General features: G+C 42.0%; 1 protein-coding gene across 1 annotated transcript; it reads left to right on the plus strand.

Annotated features, from left to right (window-relative positions):
• The first annotated feature begins 364 nt into the window (after positions 1-364).
• On the plus strand, positions 365-20971 carry LOC119236862 (hornerin-like). The gene is made up of 8 exons (XM_037500812.1): positions 365-508; positions 2067-7542; positions 7739-8127; positions 8217-8295; positions 16090-16144; positions 17944-18061; positions 19396-20710; positions 20847-20971. The coding sequence occupies exons 1-8, from the start codon at positions 371-373 to the stop codon at positions 20969-20971; spliced, it is 7695 nt and encodes a 2564-aa protein (XP_037356709.1). The 5' UTR covers positions 365-370.
• The last annotated feature ends 614 nt before the right edge of the window (positions 20972-21585 follow it).

A 21585-nucleotide genomic window follows, 5' to 3' on the forward strand; every position in this document is an offset into this window, starting at 1 on the left:
AAATGAAGAAGTAGATAAATTAGTAAATCCACAATTTCTAAAGTTCCAGAACAAAAATTTCATAAAGTAACCCTGGTAGAATCAGGGAGTCCAAAACACAAAGTCAGAGCTCCACAATCACTCATGAATGGAAATAAACAACGCACATTCTGTTCCTAATTTCATCACTTTCTTGCCACATGGCTTGAAGAGTCATTCAACTCTGAATTGGTTCTTGATTACAACAGGATATAATTAACCATGCATTACTGATTCTAAACAATTATTAAAAATGATCGGAACTATTTATATATGTAAAAAAGGAAAAAACAATAAAATATGGCTATATCTTACTCCTAATTCCCTTGTAGGTCAATTAAAATACAAAAAGATGCCTAAGCTCCTACAAAGCATGGTCACTGTCATCGATGTCTTCTATGAATATGCCAGCCAAGATAAGGAGTGTGACATGTTAAAGAAGGATGAAATGAAGGCACTTTTGGAAAATGAGTTTCATCAAATTCTGAAGGTAATAACACCATGTCAGGACTGAAGACAGCTGCAATTTTCTGCTCACACTTCCTATCTTCTGGTCACATAACAAACTCCTAGACAATTCTCTCTACTTGTTGACCAAGAACAGGGTTTGATAAAGGCATGAGATAAGGTCAGACATTCTTTGTAAACATCAGCTGAGATCCATATATTAAATAATAAGCCGTTTATGTGAGTGATTCCTATAGAACTAAAACTGAGATGGTCCTCAGAAAAACTGCAAGTGAAATGCATCTTGTTCTCTTCCTTTGTCTTTCTTCAACACAGAACACCCTTACCACTGCCCATTTCTGAGATTCCAGTACTATAAAATGCTAATAGGAAATTAGCATTTCACTTTCAAATCATTAGATAATCATACTACCACCTTAAAAATGTAACTTCGGAAAATAATATGGAAACCTATGTCTACCTTTCTAACTTTAAATTTGTAAATACAGCTGCCTGGTGAATATTTTTCTTAGATTCCTATGGGTGTCTTAAAGTCGGTATGTCAGATCAAAGAATCATGAATTTCCCCTCTGAACTCCTTGCTCCTACTTGCCCAAGACAGAAATTTGGTGCCATTCTAACTTCTTCTCTCAAAAAGCACCACCAACTTCCATCTAACTCATTAATAAATGCCAAAAAAGCCAATTTCGCTCCATGAGTCGTGCTAATCCTCTGCTTCAAGCCAACTCCTACTTTCAATCTCAACACTGGGTAAAATTCAATCATTTCACAACTCACTTCAAAATTTTTCAAAGAACTCCCAGCTCTTTCAAGAAAAAGTTCAAAGTTGAAAAGACATGATCTGCTCCATATCTTTCTCTACTAAGATTGAATGTAGCAATCCTGAATATCTTTGACTTCTTATATTAACCTTTTCTTACTTCCAGCTCTTTATTCACATCTTCCCTCTGCCCAGACAATTTTTTGAACCCCTGTCCTCCTTTCCTTTACTCTTTGTTTGGCTAATTTCAACCTATCCTTCAAAAGATGTCACTTCCTCTCATGAACCTTCCTTGAATGGCAGTGATTCTCCTCTGGTGTTTTCTCCAAGAACAATTAAACTATCTTGTAATTAAGTATGTGTGTTGGTCCATTAAGCTTTAAATTCAGTTTTGTCAGAAATCAAACTGTTCACCACTTTATCCTCTCTACCTAACTCAATACTAGGAGGGTAAGAGTCTATAGCAAATCTTTGAGTTACATAGTTACTTCAATGACTCAAATGATGATTATGTAATTCACCCAGGTATTCAAAGTTATTATTTACAGATTATGTAATGATTCAAATCTGACCCACTCCTTACGAAAAAATAATTATCTTTTTCCCTGTCATCTTCCAGTTACAACTTCTAACCATATCTCACTGCATCATTCATTGAATATTTCTTTCTCTCATTCTGAACAAATTCAGCCTAAAGGTCTATGTGATAGAGCTCTTCCTAAAGAGGCAAGAACTCCCATTTGTACAGCCTTCTTTCAACCGGTTAGTTCAATGAAGTCCATACTGACAGAACTGCCCTTTATATCTTGTTCCTAATCAGAATCCAGATGATCCAGACACCGTAGACATCATCATGCAAAGCCTGGATCGAGACCATAACAAGAAAGTGGATTTTACTGAGTATCTTCTGATGATATTCAAGCTGGCACAGGCTTGTAATAAAATTGTCAGCAAAGATTACTGCCAAGCTTCAGGGTCAAAGCAGAGAGACCACAGTCATTGGCACCAAGAGGAACAGAGTGAAACAGAAGATGAGGACAAAACACAAAGAAGGTCTTCCACTCATTCAAGTTGTAATGCAGGAGAGAGTGATTCCTATTCCAGGGGCTCCAGAGGGATCACTAAACACAGGCCTGGATCCAGCTGTGGAAGAAAGGAGCAGCAAAGAGACCGGTCTAGTTCTGGGAACAGGCAAAGCTCTGGGGAAAGGAGAGAGTCAAGCTCAGGACGCCTCAAGGATAAGAAAAACAAACATGGCTCTCATCAGCAAGCATCTACTCATTATAGCAACTGTAAAAAAAGATCAAACTCAGCAAATCAGTCAGAGAGTAGTGGAGAAGAAAGGAATGCATACTCTTCAGAGGATCAGTCTTATAGTTCTGACCAATACTGTTCTGATTCAAATGAATCCTCACGGAATAGACAACATAAGAAGAAATCGAAACAATCCCCTCGTAGGCAGCATCATGGATTCAGCTCAGGCAGTTGTGAAGGACAAGACGACTGGTCAAGTTCAAATGAAACTACTGGTTGTGGTCATGGCCATGGCTCGGGTCAGTCCTCTAGTTCTGATGAACATGGGCCTGGCTCAGGTCAGTGTTCTAGCTGTGTCCAACAGGGATCCAGCTCTGGTCAGTCTTCTGGCTATGGTCAACATGAGTCAAGTCAGTCTTCAAGTCGTACGCAACGTGGGTCTAGTTCAGGTCAGTCTTCTAGCTGTGGCCAACATGGATCAGGATCAGGTCAGTCCTCCACTTACGGAAAACATGGTTCTGGATCAGGTCAATCTTCGAGCTGTGGCCATGGACAACAGGGGTCAACTCAGTCTTCTACCCATACACAACATGGCTCCAGCTCAATTCAGTCTCCTAGCCCTGTTCAATATGGGTCTGGATTAGGCAAGACCTCTAGTTCTACTTCAGAACAGTCATCAAGCTGTGGCAAACATGGATCCAGCTCTGGACAGACTTCAAGCTATGGACAACATGGGTCAAGTCAGACTTCTAGCCACAGACAACAAGGCTCTCACTCAGGAGAGTACTCAAGCTCAAGTGAACATGATTCAGCAGCAGATCAGTCATCTACCTCTGGTCAACATATGTCAGGCTCAGGTCAATCTTCCAGTTGTGGCCAGCATGGACCAATCCAAAGTCAGTCTTCTGGCTATGGACAACGTGGGCCAAGTCAATCCTCTAGTGATAGAAAACATGGCTCTAGCTCAGGTCAGTCTTCTACCTCTGGCCAATATGGGTCTGGATCCAGCCATTCTTCCACTTATGGGCAACATGGTTCTACAACAGGAAAGCCATCAAGCTGTGGCCAACACGGCTCTAACTCAGGTCAGTCAGCTAGCTCTACCCAAAATGGGTCCGGATCGGGGCAGAGTTCTACATGTGGCAAACATGGACATAACTCTGGTCAGTTTTCTGGCTATGGTCAACATGAATCAAGTCAGTCTTCGAATCTTGGGCAAGCTGGGTCTAGTTCAGGTCAGTCTTCTAGCTGTGGCCAACATGGCTCTGGATCAGGTCAGTCATCCACTTATGGACAACACAGTTCTAGATCAGGTCAATCTTCTAGCTGTGGCCAACATGAATCTAGCTCTGGTCAGTCTTCTGGCTACGGTCAACATGGGGCCACTCAGGCTTCTAGACATAGACAACAGAATTCTGGCTCAGGTCAGTCCTCCACCTCTGGGCAACATGGGTCTCACTCAGGTCAGTTATCTACCTGTGGGCAACATGGATCCAGCTCTGGTCAACAGACCAGCTCTGGTCAGTCATCTGGCTATGGTCAACATGAGTCCAGTCAGTCTTCGACTCATAGGCGACGTGGGTCTAGTACAGGTCAGTCTTCGAGCTGTGGCCAAAATGCTTCTGGATCAGGTCAGTCCTCCACTTATGGACATGGTTCTGGATCAGGTCAGTCTTCCAGCTGTGGCCAACAGGGATCTAACTCTGGTCAGACCTCTGGCTATGGTCAACATGAGTCAAGCCAGTCTTCAAGTCACAGGCGACGTGGGTCTAGTTCAGGCCAGTCTTCTAGCTGTGGCCAGCACAGTTCTAGATCAGGTGAGTCCTCAAATTATGGACAACATGGTTCTGGATCAGGTCAGTCTTCTAGCTGTGGCCAACATGGATCTACCTCTGGTCAGACTTCTGGCTATGGTCAACATGAGTCAAGCCAGTCTTCGAGTCACAGGCGACATGGGTCTAGTTCAGGCCAGTCTTCTAGCTGTGGCCAGCATAGTTCTGGATCAGGTCAATCCTCCACTTATGGACAACATGGTTCTGGATCAGGTCAGTGTTCCAGCTGTGGCCAACAGGGATCCAGCTCTGGTCAGTCTTCTGGCTATGGTCAACATGAGTCAAGTCAGTCTTCGAGCCATAGGCGACGTGGGTCTAGTTCAGGTCAGTCTTCTACTGGTGGCCAACCTGCTTCTGGATCAGGTCAGTCCTCAACTTATGGACAACATGGTTCTGGATCAGGTCAGTCTTCTAGCTGTGGCCAACACGGATCTAGCTCTGGTCAGTCTTCTGGCTATGGAAAACAGAGGTCCTCCCAATCATCTAGCCATAGACAACAAAGCTCCGGTTCAGGTCAGTCCTCAAGCTCTGGCCAACATGGGTCTGGATCTGGTCAGTCTTCCAGCTGTGGCCAACAAGGATCCAGCTCTGGTCAGTCTTCTGGCTATGGTCAACATGAGTCAAGTCAGTCTTCAAGTCATAGGCGACGTGGGTCTAGTTCAGGTCAGTCTTCTAGCGGTGGCCAACATGCTTCTGGATCAGGTCAGTCCTCAACTTATGGACAACATGGTTCTGGAACAGGTCAGTCTTCTAGCTGTGGCCAACATGGATCTAGCTCTGGTCAGTCTTCTGGCTATGAAAAACAGAGGTCCACCCAATCATCTAGCCGTAGACAACAAAGCTCTGGTTCAGGTCAATCCTCAAGCTCTGGCCGACATGGTTCTGGATCTGGTCAGTCTTCTAGCTGTGGCCAACAGGGATCCAGCTCTGGTCAGTCTCCTGGCTATGGTCAACATGAGTCAAGTCATTCTTCAAGTCATAGGCGACGTGGGTCTAGTTCAAGTCAGTCTTCTAGCGGTGGCCAACATGCTTCTGGATCAGGTCATTCCTCAAATTATGGACAACATGGTTCTGGATCAGGTCAGTCTTCTAGCTGTGGCCAACATGGATCTAGCTCTAGTCAGTCTTCTGGCTATGAAAAACAGAGGTCCACCCAATCACCTAGCCATAGACAACAAAGCTCCGGTTCAGGTCAATCCTCAAGCTCTGGTCGACATGGTTCTGGATCTGGTCAGTCTTCTAGCTGTGGCCAACAGGGATCCAGCTCTGGTCAGTCTTCTGGCTATGGTCAACATGAGTCAAGTCAGTCTTCAAGTCGTACGCGACGTGGGTCTAGTTCAGGTCAGTCTTCTAGCGGTGGCCAACATGCTTCTGGATCAGGTCAGTCCCCAACTTATGGGCAACATGGTTCTGGATCAGGTCAGTCTTCTAGCTGTGGCCAACATGGATCTACCTCTGGTCAGTCTTCTGGCTATGGAAAACAGAGGTCCTCCCAATCATCTAGCCATAGACAACAAAGCTCCGGTTCAGGTCAGTCCTCAAGCTCTGGCCGACATGGGTCTGGATCTGGTCAGTCTTCCAGCTGTGGCCAACAGGGATCCAGCTCTGGTCAGTCTTCTGGCTATGGTCAACATGAGTCAAGTCAGTCTTCAAGTCATAGGCGACGTGGGTCTAGTTCAGGTCAGTCTTCTAGCGGTGGCCAACATGCTTCTGGATCACGTCAGTCCTCCACTTATGGACAACATGGTTCTGTATCAGGTCAGTCCTCTAGCTGTGGCCAACATGGGTCTGGCTCTGGTCAGTTTTCTAGCTGTGGCCAACATGGATCCAGCTCTGGTCAGTCTTCTGGCTATGGTCAACATGAGTCAAGTCAGTCTTCAAGTCATACGCGACGTGGGTCTAGTTCAGGTCAGTCTTCTAGTGGTGGCCAACATGCTTCTGGATCAGGTCAGTCCCCAACTTATGGGCAACATGGTTCTGGATCAGGTCAGTCTTCTAGCTGTGGCCAAAATGGATCTAGCTCTGGTCAGTCTTCTGGCTATGGAAAACAGAGGTCCTCCCAATCATCTAGCCATAGACAACAAAGCTCCGGTTCAGGTCAGTCCTCAAGCTCTGGCCGACATGGGTCTGGATCTGGTCAGTCTTCCAGCTGTGGCCAACAGGGATCCAGCTCTGGTCAGTCTTCTGGCTATGGTCAACATGAGTCAAGTCAGTCTTCAAGTCATAGGCGATGTGGGTCTAGTTCAGGTCAGTCTTCTAGCGGTGGCCAACATGCTTCTGGATCAGGTCAGTCCTCCACTTATGGACAACGTGGTTCTGTATCAGGTCAGTCCTCTAGCTGTGGCCAACATGGGTCTGGCTCTGGTCAGTTTTCTAGCTGTGGCCAACATGGATCCAGCTCTGGTCAGACTTCTGGCTATGGTCAACATGAGACCTTTCAGTCTTCGAGTCACAGGCAACATGGGTCTAGTTCAGGTCAGTCTTCCAGCAGAGGCAAACATGGTTCTGGATCAGGTCAGTCTTCTAGCTGTGGCCAACAGGGCTCTAGCTTTGGTCAGTCTTCTGGCTATGGACAACACGGGTCCACTGAGTCTTCGAGCCAAGGACAATATGGCTCTGCTTCAGGTCATTCCTCCAGCTCCAGACTACATGGGTCTGGATTGAACCCATCCTCTAGTTCTACTTCAGGACAGTCATCAAGCTGTGGCCAACAAGGATCTAGCTCAGATCAGTCTCCTAGCCATGGACAATATGGTTCTGCCTCCAGTCAGTCCTCTTGCTCTGGCCCACATAAATCTAGCTCAGGTCAGCGTTCTAGCTCTGGCCAATGTGGATCTAGCTCTGGTCAGTCGTCTGGCTATGGACAAGCTGGGTCCACTCAGTCTTCTAGCCATAGACAACAAGGCACTGGTTCAGGTCAAACCTCAAGCTCTGGCAAACTTGGTTCTGGGTCTAGACGGTCCTCTAGTTATGGGCAACATGGTTCTACTTCAGGACAGTCATCAAGTTGTGGACAACATGGATCTAGCTCTGGTCAGTCTGGTTATGGTCAACGTGGCTCAAGTCAGTCTTCCAGCCATCAACAACATGGCTCTGGCTCTGGCCCGTGTTCAAGCTGTGGCCACTATGGGTCTGGATCCGGTCAGTCCTCCAGCTCTGGACAACATGGATCTAGCTCAGGTCAGTCTACTTATGGTCAACATGGCTCTGGTCAGTCCTGTAGCCACAGCCAGTATGGGTCTGGCTCATTTCAGTCTTCCAGCTGTGGCCAACAGGGATCAGGCTCAGCTCCATCCTCTACCTATGATCAACACTGGTCCAGTTCAAGTCATTCTTCTAGCCATAGCCAACCTAGTTCTGGCTCTGAAAGATATGGGGCTGATTCACGTCACTCCTCCACCTCTAGTCAACGTGGCTCCAGATCTCGTCAGAATTCTGGCTCTGACCAGTCTGGATCTGGCTCATGTCGTTCATCTTGCTCTGAACAAGGTGGTTATGGATCTGATCAATCTTCTAGTTATGACAAACAAAAATGCCAAGGGAGAAGTAGGTCAAGTTCAAGTGGAACTCATGATGAGTACAGTAGACCCAGAAGGGGCTCAACCCCCAATCAATCAAGGAGAAGTAGCCAGGAGTGGTCAGGGTACAGTCAAAATGAAAGAAGTGGCACTGACAGCCTTTCAGGTAGTGAGTCTGATGGATGTGAGAGTACCAATAGACCGTCAAGAACATGGAGTCAAGGAAGTCAAGGAAGCAGTCAGGATCAGTGGGAATCTGGCTGTAGCCAGTCAAAGAGTAATCAAGGGCAATCAAGAAGGGGTTCCACACAAGTAGGAAGCTCCTCAGGTTGTGGCTCTGGACAATTCACACCCTCTTCTGGACAGTCTACATCCAACACTACCACTACACTAATTCGCAAGGAAGATAATTTACAAGGTAGCTACAGTTATCAGAGTGGAGGAGGTAACTATGGAGGGGGAAGTATCAGTTCAAGTTCCCAAGGCTTCTCTAGTAGCACGCCACTCTATGAATATGTCCAAGAACAGAGGGGCTAGATTTAGAGAAGAACAATAAAGAGAGTGGAATTAACTCAAGCAGCAATGTAAGAAACATAACACAAGCAATGTAGACAAAGTAATTCATTAGGAAACTTCTTTCTAAAAGTACATATATCTGATCTGTTCTATCTTCTTTTAAACATGTAACTGTATTCTACCCTTGTTATGGGGTCTTTACAAAGAATGTAGGGGTTTGGGCTACTTTGTTAGAAAATACTGAATTGGATAATGTGTGGGGCTAAATTTGGAAGAATATTAAAAAAGCATTTAAAGAGCTTGGGGTTCAGTTAAGTTCTTTTTGAGAGTTCACAGCTCATTACCGATGCCAAACCTAAGCATACATCTTTAAAGGACAAAAAATTATAATTTCATTACCAGTTCTGGAGACAAGTTTCACTTGTAGCAATCAGACCTAATAATTTCTGGGGTGATCGCACATTTTGATGATGTTAAGACCAAGAAGACCCCAAAAGCAAGATGTAGCAGTTGGTTTGCTTAGCAAAAACCCCAACCCCCTACTCCTGGGTGTATCTTTAATAACAACCTAGTCAGAGGTATTAAAAAGTGACATGCAGTGCCACTCCCTAGCCAGTGAGTGACAGCATTATTTCTTAAAGAGCAGGGTCAGTTCAGGGTCCAAATGGGGGCTCTGATTTGGATATGCAAAGGAAGAACTCAGCCCCTGCTCCTAAGAATTTCCTCCAAGATGAAAATCTTTGGAAGCACAACAGCATGCAAACATAATGGCTCCAACCTACTTCTGTAGTTCATTGGCCTTTCCACCAACAGGAAAAACCCTTTGTGCCCAAATGGAAGAGAAGAGTGTTTGTCACTAACTATACTTCCTTGGTTTGACTATATCATATCTTTTTCCTACTTTGGATGAAAAATAACTAGATTGCATTAAAATTAAAAATAAATAACGGTGATGAAATGCTGAGGTTTGTCTCATCTGTGTTATTTCACTTCCACACACCTGTGGTCACACTAGAAACTAACTCATATTCCTCGCTTCCATGTTACTGTCCTTCACAAGCAACCCAGTAAATATAGCAATTTTTCAATAAATGAAACAACTCAACATTAAAATTACAAAAGATTTGATTGGCTGCTTGACCAAAAAGAGAGAAATAGGTAATAATCACAGGAAAAGAACTCAGTCATTGGTCTTCAGGGAACTACAAGTTAAACATAATTAAATCATAATAAGATACAACCTGTAACCATTAGAATGACGAAAATTAAAAAAAACTGGCAACACCAGGACTTGGTAATGCTTGAGGAAAACAATGGCACATATTAAAAAAACTAGCAACAACAAATGTTGGCGAGGTTGTGGAGAAAAAGGAACTCTTCTGCACTGTTGGTGGGAGTGCAAACTGGTCCAACCACTATGGAGAGCTGTGTGGAGATTTCTGGACCTACTAAACATAGAGCTTCCATATGATCCAGCAATTCCAATCCTAGGTATTTACCCAAAGGACACAGAAACATCAATTCCAAAGAACACCTGCACCCCTATGTTTATAGCAGCACTATTTACAATAGCTAAGCTTTGGAAACAGCCCAAATGCCCAAAAATAGATGAATGGATCAAGAAGATGTGGTACATATATACCATGGAATATTACTCAGCATTCAAAAAAGATAAACACATGCAATTTGCAGCAACGTGGATGGCGCTGGAAGGGATCATGCTCAGCGAAATAAGCCAAAAAGAAAAAGAAAAATACCGGATGGTCTCACTCATAGCAGGAATCTAGAAAACTTAAATAAGGGACCAGGAAAATGAATAACTATAAGAAAGTGAAAATCAAAATCAACAAAAAACTATGAACCAGAGACACTTTTTGGGGGTGGGGGCTGGGAGGGGAGGGATTGGGGTCAGAATGGGGGGTTTGCAATTGTATGGGGGAATATAAAAATAAAATTTATTATTTAAAAAAAAAAGAAAACAAATTGATTCAGTTACTTTGGAAACAGTGTACAATTTCTTATAAAGCTACATATACTTGACTACATGAACCAACAATTCTACTTCTAGATGAATGAAAACATTTGCCCATGTGAAGATTTTCACATAAATGTTCATAGCAGCTTTAATAATACTCTCCCTAAACTAAAAACAACCCATATGTCCACCAACCAATGAATAAATAAACACAATACACAATGGAATATGATTTAGCATAGAAATGAGCTTCTGTAACAATGAAATAGATGAGCCTCACAAACATTACAGTGAACAAAAGTCAAACACAAATACCTACTGCCTGCTGCTATTCATATGAAACTATAAAGACAATATAAAAATTAGAAGTAGAAAAAAGGTTGAATAGGGCTGGGTGTAGAATTTATAAATTGGCTACAAAAAGGAACAAAAGGAAATAAGTGACTGCTTATTCCACATGGAAATGTTTTTTGTCAAAACTCACTGTATTGTGTACTTGAAATGTGTAAAAAAGTTGCGCTTGTTTAAGATTTCCATGTAGCTTTTGTGAAACTTGACATACAAATTCTGAAACTTTATATAGAAAAGCAAAATCTCAAATGTGGCTGGGACAATTTTTAAGCTAAAAAAAATAAAAGAAATGTCATCTTACCAGATACAAAAACAATTAAAGGTTACATTTTTTAACTGATGTAAGGACTGACATACCGAAAAATCCAGGAACATACCAAAGAATATCTGGTGTAAACATGGCTCTGCATATATGGGGGAGAAAAATAAGTCCAACTAATATTACCAAAATATTTTTTTAATTATATCCATTTCATACCACATACAAAATCAAATCCAAGAGTTAAAATTAAAAGTATAATCAGGGCCTCCCCAGTGGCGCATCGGTTGAGCACTGGGTTGCGAAGCTGCCTGCAGCCTCTGCGGCACCGGTTCGATCCCCGGCTGCTCCCCGGCCACTGGAGGAGGGTCCCGCATGGCACGCAGACCTCTCCTGCCGCCCGCTGCTCCCCTCAGCAGTGTACTTTGGTCCTTCTGCCTGTTCTGCTCCCCGCTCTGGCTCTAGTGAATTCTCTCACCCTCCCGTGCTTCTGACTGTACCCAGTGCTTGCATAAATAAATAAATAAATCTTTAAAAAAAATAAAAGTGTAATCAGTCTCTTATCTTTAAAGAAAATATAGCAGAACATGGTTATGACTTCAAAGTAAGAATGGCTTTCTTAAACAAATACAAAAAACAAAAAGAAAAATTTCATGAAAGTTGTCAAAATTAAATTCTACATATCTGCAAACCTAAGGACATTCTCAAAGTGTTATAAGGACAACCACCAATAAAAATAAAATGTCGGGACCTCCCTGGTGGTTTAGGGCTTAGGCTCAGTGCTAACACCGCCATGGCCAGAGTTCAATCCCCCACCAGGGAGCTAACCCAGATGGCCTAGCAGACCTCTCGTGTCATGCCCACTGCTCCCCTCAGCAGTGTATTTCAGTAGATCTAACTGTTCTGCTCCCCACTCTGTCTATGGTGAATCCTCTCACCCCCTGCACCTGTGGCGTACACTCTAGTTCTTGTATGCATAAATAAAAATAAATCTTAAAAAAAAAGAATAAAATGACTGCAATGAATATAAACAATATGTGATCCATACCCAGATTGCACAAAGAATTTATAAATATCAAACTAGGAACAAGCAGCAAAAACTTATAAAAAGTAATTCACCAAAACAGATACTAAATTAGCAAGTGACATTTTTAAAATGACCATCAGGAGAACAGATATTTAAAACATAATGAAATACTTTAATACCCACTGGATTAGAAAATACTAAATTGTACCAATGACCACTGTTGCTAGAATATGGATCAATGAATGTGTAAGCTGGTAACCACTTAGGAAGCAAATTGACAACCATTAGAGTCAGCAAAGTGTTGCAAACAATTTAAAAATGGTCACCAAAAAAAAACAGATAAATAAACTGTGACTTGGCTATATACTAAAATACTACATAGCATTTTAGTTTTGTTGTTTAGTTTAGTTTTGTTGTTAAATCAACAAAAGAAGGAGGAGCAATATGTGATATTTGGGCATGTGGGGGACTTTGAGCTAAAAGTATTCACGGCCTGTAAGACTCGGGAAGAATTTTTGTTTCCTTTCCCTTAATTCTGTGACAGAACTTTGATAGGGAACCTGTATCAGGAAGAGGGCTATTACCACAGATAACCTTTTATGTCAGGAAGACTTGTAACAGCGTAGGGCAAACATTTCTTCACTACACATTGGTTCATCTCATCTTTCTATAAATTATTTTCTTCCCCTTTGCATTCGCATCTCCTTATCTGCTTTTCCTTACCTCAGGATGGCACAGAAGCCTCAACAGCCTGACTTCCAGGGAGTCATATTTTCATGGAGCTCCTGTACCTACAAAATGAGGTTTTCCTTTTGTTAATCTGTCTTATATTAACTGAATTATTAGTCCAAAACACCTAAAAGGAAATTATTTTCCTCCTCTACAACATACATAGCTCAGTATGCACAAGTCCCCAAAATAGAATGCTGAGTAAAACAGTTATGAAACACGTATATACTGGTATGACACCATTACTACAGTCTTACAATATACACAATAGTGCCATGTATAGTTTGCAGTGAATACATATTTGGTAAATGCAAAAAAAAAAATATTTATGGGAATGTTCAACACCAAATTCAACATGGTGGTAGCTCTGGAGAGAGGAAAGAAAATGGGATTGAAGGAATAAACAAGACCAAACATTTCCTTAAGCAAGATGATGTTTTGTATATTTTTCCCTACATATTCTTGTAAAGCTCAAATGATAGCACGAGAAATAGCATCTCACAAAGTTCATCAATGCCCAATGACTCAAATGCTTAATGGAGAAAGTGCTCTCACAAGCCTGACCACTGGCAAATCTGGTCCAGCACATCCCAGCTGCTTAATAAAGAATTCAGCCCATGATTGCCTGATGATATTCATCCTGTGATTCCCACAAACATGTCACTCAGACTTACAACTCACAAGAGAGCATTCTGAAACCTTTGGCTCCCTATAATTTTATGAAAAGAAGAAGGCACACATTAGCCAGATTAATAAAGACCCAGACAGACCTTGTCTAAACCTTCCCAAAACCATTGATCACACTTTTGAGGAGGGTATCTTTATGACCACACTATCATTCTGGTAAAATAAAAAATCTCTTTTGAAAAGGATTTTTGTGATAAAACAATACAACCTTTACATTAATTTAATTCTCAAAAACAGAGATGGGGGAAATGTGCAATCACAAAATGCCTCGTTTTCATGACACAAAACAGGGTGTAAAGTTCAAACAGTGATAATAATGAGACTAATAATGAAGCATGAAGAGAATTAAAACTGTTTACTGAACACATGAAAGTTCCTTTAATATAGCTGCTCAATAAATTCATATTTTCACAAAGAGCTCATAGCTTTTTCAGACAATACAGATGTTCAACATTTCTTCCTTAATCAAGTAAAAATTTACCTCCTTTCTATGAGCATCACAAGGGCTCTGGTTCTAGTCCCTAACATAACCCCTCACACACACACACCCACATTCACAAACTGATATGCACATTTTCCTCTCACAAGACCTAGGGGTCTTGATGTCCCACACTTTCCAGCCCATCTCTTCCCTCCATAATTCCCTTCTCCTGGTGAATCCATCTGACAAGCAAATACAGAGGAGAACCAGGGGTTTCAAACCAAAGTCCAGAGCCAAGCTGTACATCACCAATGTCTGCAAACCATGAATGTGTTTTAAATGGTAGTGGAAAAAAATGTGACAAAGGCAATTACAAAATTAATGGATCATATGTGGACAAATAAGTTTCATCGACACAGTCATGCTCTTTTGTTTACATATCATCTACGGATGTCTCCATGCTACAAAAGCAGAGCTGAGAAACTGCAACAAACACTGCCTGGTCCAAAATGTCCGCAATATTTACTCTCTGACCCTTTAGAGAAAACATCTGCTGATCCCCTTGTTTAGGAAAACACTCAAGAGCATTTTTCACCTAGTCTTTACCATCAATCCTCTCTTCCCTCTGTGGCAACATCAATCTCTACGCAAAATTACTCTTCACTCAGCAATTCTACCTCCTCGGCATCCCACAATCTGTCACACCTTGAAAAATCTCATTCCTCTGATGAAGCATGACAACGTGGCCCAAATCAGGCATCCAGAAAAAACAGTCATAGAATGGATACTGACTCTACAGACATTCTTAGAAGAAAACATATAACCTAATCAGGTTAATTTGGAATTGGGTGATTTATCATTTGCTAATGGTTGCTACCACTCCTTCCCAAAACATGCCAATCGCGTTGCACATACCATCATGGGTGTAGTATCTTTGCAGCGGATGGAGGCAGGTCAAGATCCTTAGGGATAAGCAGAAAATCACTCATTGACACTTTGATTAAATTCTATTTAGGTGAACTCATGTCCTCTGTGGTGAAGTTGTCCAGAGAGATGGGAGACCCTAATCCTGGGAAAAGTAGAAGCAGATGAACACAGAGCACGTTCGTCATGAACTCGCTGCAATTTCGATTCAATTCAGCATTTACTGGGACCCTTATGTGCCAAACAATGTGCTTAACCTCCAAGTGGCATGGCCACTAATAAAGCCCATTCCCGATTCTCAAATACTTCATAGTCTAGAAGTGATAGAGGTATGCAGACAAATATATACATGTATGTGTGCGTGTGTGTATGAAAGTATATACACAAAATTCTTAACATTAGCTATTACTGAGTAGAAGGAATATAGGTTTTTTTGGATTTACAAAATCTATTTTTCCTAGCTTTTATATAAAACATGAATGACAGAAACACAATTTGAAAAGATTGTAATAGTGTCACTGGTATCAGACCAAACTTACTAAAAAGCACACAATTATAATCCTTTTTAGTATTGCAGAAAGATTTCCTATAGGTTGTCAAAGTAGGTTTGAAAAATGATTAAGCTTGCTAGGTAAATAATGAGGAAAGACACATCAAGAAAAGTTATGAAGCAACATGGTATATTCAGGAAAGCTGAAGTAGTTAACTACTGCTAGAGCATAGAGAACAATAGGAAGAAAGCAGATGGAGTTTGACAGAACCCGGATAATTAACACCTGTGGAAAACTGGCAAAACAGTTTTAATTTCTTCCTAAGGTTCTATGGGGCCTAATATTGAAGCTACATTGACCACTAGATCTGGCAGACACTTAGGTAAAGATACACCGGCTACATGCAGTCAGTTTCCATTCCTAGAATTATACATGGGAAACAGTTTAGCTTGAATCATGTAGATGAAAACATAGCTTAAAATGGGAATTTCACTAGATGACATTATAAACATCAGATTCCACCATTTTGTGACATTTGGCCCCAATGTCCCTGCACCACTCCATTCAACTTCAGTTAAAGTCCACATAATTAGTTATGAATGCATTATTCTACTTTGTTGAATATACAAAGAGGTCCTTCTATAGGAGCGAGAGAAGCTGGCAGGTGGGGCTGATACTAGCCCAGATTTAGGAATTGCTAATGCAATCTCATGATCATTGAAGGAAGGAAAATACCTAACAGGTGAAGATGGAGGTGGAGCTGGGCTTGTTTGGGAGTGAATTAGGACATGTGAAAGAGGGCAGCTCCACCCTAAGATGGACCATTATAACCGCTATAAAAAGGCCACATCCCCAACAGACAGCACCCTGGAAGCTGCTTCAGTCTACATCCTGCTTGTCTCTCAGGCCACTAGGTAAGTGAGCAGAACTTGAGGCTTCTGTATTTGAAGCAAAGAGATACCATCCCTGCTGTACTCTTGTCCGTTTCTCTTCCCTTGCCTCTTCACCTCAGAGTCTTTAGGATATTTACTAATCTCCACCAATTTTTTTAAGTTTTTACATTATCAAGTTGTCTACCACAAAATGTCCAGTATTTGTATTTGTAGTTCTGCCTTCCTTTGCTCGCATAATTCTCTCCACTTCCTGATTATGTTTAAGATGGCTGCACTTCATCCTTTCTTCAGTCTAGGTAATTCCCCATGTATGGATACATCTATCTTTTAATCTAGTCATGCCTATGTGTACTGTTAGGCAGCTCCCATGTCGTAACAATTGCAAATATGCCGCTAAAACCATTGTGAAGATACGGGGGGCTCTGCTGAAAGTTTCATATTCCAAGAATATATGCCCAACAGTGGGATTCTGTCCACTAGCATTGCATTTTTAGATTTTAACCTAAATCCAGATAGCTTTCCATAATATTTTCACCAGTTCACATTCCAACATTGTAAAAGTGTTTCCTCTCTCCACATCTGGTCCAGCACTATGTCAGGGGGTCTGTCAAATATATTCCATTCTCACAGATGTGAAGTGGTATCTCATTGCAATTTTAATCTGAATATTTCCTATTAGAAGTGATGATGAACCTTTCTTCATGTATCTTTTGACCTTTGGATATCCTCTTCAGTGAAAGTCCATTCATATCTGCTGTCCATGTTTTAATGGGGTTTATATATTTATTCTTGAATTGCAGTCTCTGACAAATTGTGGGTAGTACTCACTTATCAGCTATATAATTGTATGATGAATTTACCCCATTCAGTAGGGTGTCTTTAATTGTCTCGTACTTTCTTTCCCAGATTAGAATTTTTAAACTGATGATAGTCCCAACTGTTTGTTTTATTTTTAACTCTTTCAGAAGTTAACTCACCAAATATATCTTCATTTCTGATATCATGGAACACATCACCATTGATTCATTCTTCCTGGGGCAGACCTTAGAGCTTTAACCTATTTGGAGTTTATTTTTGTGCGTGGAGTCAATGAGCAACCAACTTCATACATTTATGTGTGGCTTTCAATTACCCCATCACCATTTTTAAAGAGATTGTCATTTGGGGATAATTTTCAAAAAAATCCCTAGGCTATGCCCACTAGACATGTTGGCTTCTTCAGTCTTGAACTTTCTCTCTCTGTTCTGTAGTCAGAAGAGCCTGACAGTCAGTTCTTCCTTGGAAAATGAGAACAGACTGAGTCTGAAGCAAGCTACCCCAAGCTCCCTATCACTGAGGCCTGTGGTTGTCTTTCCCTAGATTGTTTCTTTCTCTAACCTAGAAGGCTTAAGGAGTGGCAGCCAGGCACATCAAAGACGATGGCCATGTCCCTCCATAGCGAGACAGTTGGGACCCAGAAAGGAACTGAGGAAATGGATAAATCAATAAACCCACAATTTCTAAAGCTCCAGAACAAAAAGTTCATAGAGTAACCCTGGTAGAAGCAGGAAGCCCAAAGGAGAAAGTCAGAGCTCCACATTCTGTTCCTAAATTCATCGCTTTCTTGCCACATGGCTTGTTAAAATCATTCAACAATGAATTGGCTCTTGATTACAACAGGATATAATTAAACATCCCTTACTGATTAAAAACAATTATTAAAAATGATCACAACTATTTATTTATGAAAGAAAAAGAATAAAAAATGATGGATAGCTCTATGCCCTCATTTCTCCATAGGTCAATTAAATTTACAAAAAGATGCCTAAACTCCTACAAAGCATGGTCACTGTCATCGACCTCTTCTACGAATATGCCAGCCAGGATGGAGAGTGTGGCATGTTACAGAAGGAAGAAATGAAGGCACTTTTGGAAAATGAGTTTCATCAAATTATGAAGGTAATGACTCCATGTCAGGACTGAAGACAGATGCAATTTTCTGCTTTTCGCTTCCTACCTTCTGGTCACATAACAAACTCCTAGACAATTCTCTGTACTTCTTGATTAGGAACAGAGTTTGGTAAAAGCATGAAATAAGGTAGGCATTCACTTGTAAGTTTTCTATAACATGACCAAGGGAAGAGATCCTTGTAATCACCTGCTGAAATCCAGAAATTGAATAATAACCTTTCTATGTGAGGGATTCCTATAGAACTGAAACTGAGACAGTCCTTAGAAAAACTGCAAGTGAAATGCATCTTGTTGTCTTCCTTTGTCTTTCTTCAACACGAAAATCCTGACCACTACCCATTTTGAGATTCTGCTACCTAATATGCTAACAAGGAAATTAGTTCATACTTCTAAATCATAACACAATCAGACTATGATCACAAAGATGTCAGTTCATAAAACAGTAATTTGGGAACATAGGTCTAGCTTTTGAAATTCAATAATATAAACACAGCAGCCTGGTGATTATTTTTTTAGATTCCTATGGGTGTCTTAAGGTCAATGTATCAGATACAAAACTCATGATTTTCCTCATGAATGCCTTACTCTTGCTTGCCCAAGGCAGATATCAGGTGCCATTCTAACTTCCTCTCTCAAAGCACCCCCTACTTAATCAATAATCTCAACTGGGCCAATTCCACTCCATCACTATTGCTAGTCCACTGGTTGAGGGCAACCCCTTCTTCCATCTCAGCACTGGATACAAATATAATCATGTCACAACTCAATTCAAAATCTTTCAATTGCTCCCAGCTTTCAAAAAAATGTTCAAAGTTTCTTTACAAAACTTAAAGGCATTATCTGCTCCCAACATATCTCTGCTGAAAATGAATATACAAACCTGAATTGCTTCCCATTCCTGTATGTGCCTTCTCTCCCTTCCAATTCATTGTTCACATTCTCCCCTGTACACAGTCTTTTGCACTCCTGTCCTTCAGCCTTTCATTTGGATAACTGAAGACATCTTCAAGACAGATCACTTCCTCTATAACCCTCTTAAATCCCAGTGATAATCTCCTGGTGTCCTCTAATAGACCCATTAAAATAGCTAGTTACTAATACCATCTTGTAGTTACAACTTCTAGCCTTTTCTCATGGCATCATTCATTGAATTCTTTCTTTCTCTCACTCTAGACAAGATAGGTAAATCCAGCCTAATGGCCTATGTGGTAGAGCTCTACCTAACTAGGCAACTACTTCCATTGGTACAGCATTCTTTCAACTGGTTAGCTAGAGGAAGTCCATACTGACAGAACTGCCCTTTGTATCTTGTTCCCAACCAGAATCCAGATGATCCAGACACTGTAGACATCATCATGCAAAGCCTGGATCGAGACCGTAACAACAAAGTGGACTTTACTGAGTATCTTCTGATGATATTCAAGCTGGCACAGGCTTGTAATAATATCATCAGCAAAGATTGCTGCCAAGCTCCAGGGTCAAAACAGAGACACCACAGTCACTGGCAGCAAGGGGAACAGAGTGAAACAGAAGATGAGGACAAAACACAAAGAAGGTCTTCCACTCATTCAAGTTGTAATACAGGAGAGAGTGATTCCTATTCCAGGGGCTGCAGAGGGATCACTAAACACAGGCCTGGATCCAGCTGTGGAAGAAAGGAGCAGCAAAGAGACCGGTCTAGTTCTGGGAACAGGCAAAGCTCTGGGGAAAGGAGAGAGTCAAGCTCAGGACACCTCAAGGATAGTAGGAAAAACAAACATGGCTCTCATCAGCAAGGGTCTAGGAGTGAAGGAGTTGGTTATAATCATTCAAGCAACTGCAGAAAAAGATCAAACTCAGCAAATCAGTCAGAGAGTAGTGGAGAAGAAAGGAATGCATACCCTTCAGAGGATCAGTCTTATAGTTCCGACCAATACTGTTCTGACTCAAATGAATCCTCACGGGATAGACAACATAAGAAGAAATCAGGACAATCCCCTTGTAGGCAGCATCATGGATTTACCTCAGGGAGTTGTGGAGGACAAGACCACAGGTCAAGTTCAAATGAAACTACCAGTTGTGGTCAGGGGTCTGGCTCAGGTCAGTCCTCTCAGAGACGGCCAAAGTCAAATGCAGGATCACAATCAGGGAAAAGTGAAGAACAAGGATACTGTTCGAGTTCTAGTGAGAGTTGTGGAAAACATAGGCGTGAATCCAGTTCAAATATGCATTCAGGGAATGGGGGGAAACAACAAGGATCTGGCTCCTCCAAGTCCTCAAGTTGTGAACAATATGGGTCTCATTCAGGTCAGTCAGCACACTACGGATGTTCAAACTCCGGTCATTCTTCCGGTCAGAAGCAACACACATCCACTTCAAGTGCACAATCAGGACTTAACAGACAGCAAAAAGATGGTTGGGAATCAAGACGGTGTTCAAGCTCTGAAGAATATGGGTCTGAATCAGGCCAGTCCATAAGCAGTGGCAAAAATCAATCAAGTGTCTACAAGCCCTCTACTCAGAAAAAACACAGCACAAGTACTACTCATGGTGACCAAGAGTCTGGATCTAGAACATCTTCTAGCTGTGGCCAATGTGGTTCTGGCTCCAGTCATTCTATGCAGAAACACCATGAATCCAACTCAGGTGGCCAATCAAGTAGCTGCGGAAGACAACATGGTTCGGGAGTAGGACAATGCTCCAATTATGGAAAACACGGATCTGGCTCTAATCAATCTTCATCTCATAAAAAGCATGAGTCTAGTACAGGATCCAGTTTAGGTGACTCATCCAGCTGTGGAAAACATGCATCTGGGTCTGGTCAGTCTTCTGGCAATGGACAACATGGGTCCACTCAAGGACAACAAGGGTCTAGCTCAGGTCAGACATCGACCTGTGGCCAAAATGGAACTGCATTAGGCCAGGCCTCTAGTTCCACACCTGGACAGTCATCAAGCTCTGAACAACATGGACATAATACTGGTCAGTCTTCTGGATGTGCACGACAAGGGTCCAGACAGTCTATTAGCCATAGACAACAAGGCTCTGAATCACGTCAGACCTCCACTTGTGGACGACATGGTTCTGGATCAGGTCACTCTTCCAGCTGTGGCCAACATGGATCTAGCTCCAGTCAGTCTTCTCACTATGGACAACAAGGGCCCACTCAATCACCTAGTCAGAGAAAACACGGTTCTCGTTCACCTCAGTCGTCTGGCTCTGGACAACATGGATCTGGCTCAGGACACTGTTCCAACTGTGGCCAACAGGGATCCAGCTCTGGTCAGTCTTCTGGCTATGGACAACAGGAGTCAAGTCAGTCTTCGAGTCACAGGAGACGTGGGTCTAGTTCCAGTGAGACTTCTAGCTGTGGCCAGCATAGCTCTGGATCAGGTCAGTCCTCCACTTATGGACAACATGGCTCTGGATCAGGCAATTCATCAAGCCGTGGCCAACAGGGATCGAGCTCTAGTCAGTCTGCTGGCTATGGACAACAAGGGTCCACTCCATCTTCCAGTCACAGACAACAAAGC

The sequence above is a fragment of the Talpa occidentalis genome, unplaced genomic scaffold (genome assembly GCF_014898055.3).
Source record: "Talpa occidentalis isolate TD23 unplaced genomic scaffold, MPIMG_talOcc4v2.1 talOcc4.9, whole genome shotgun sequence".
NCBI classification, from domain to species: Eukaryota; Metazoa; Chordata; class Mammalia; order Eulipotyphla; family Talpidae; genus Talpa; species Talpa occidentalis.

Bases quoted from the DNA above. Each gene is read 5' to 3' on its own strand.
- LOC119236862 (XM_037500812.1), top strand. From the start codon at position 371: ATGCCTAAGCTCCTACAAAGCATGGTCACTGTCATCGATGTCTTCTAT. The intron at 16,145-17,943 runs GTAAGTGAGCAG...ACTCCTACAAAG, and splicing joins CTTGTCTCTCAGGCCACTAG to CATGGTCACTGTCATCGACC. The intron at 18,062-19,395 runs GTAATGACTCCA...GTTCCCAACCAG, and splicing joins AGTTTCATCAAATTATGAAG to AATCCAGATGATCCAGACAC.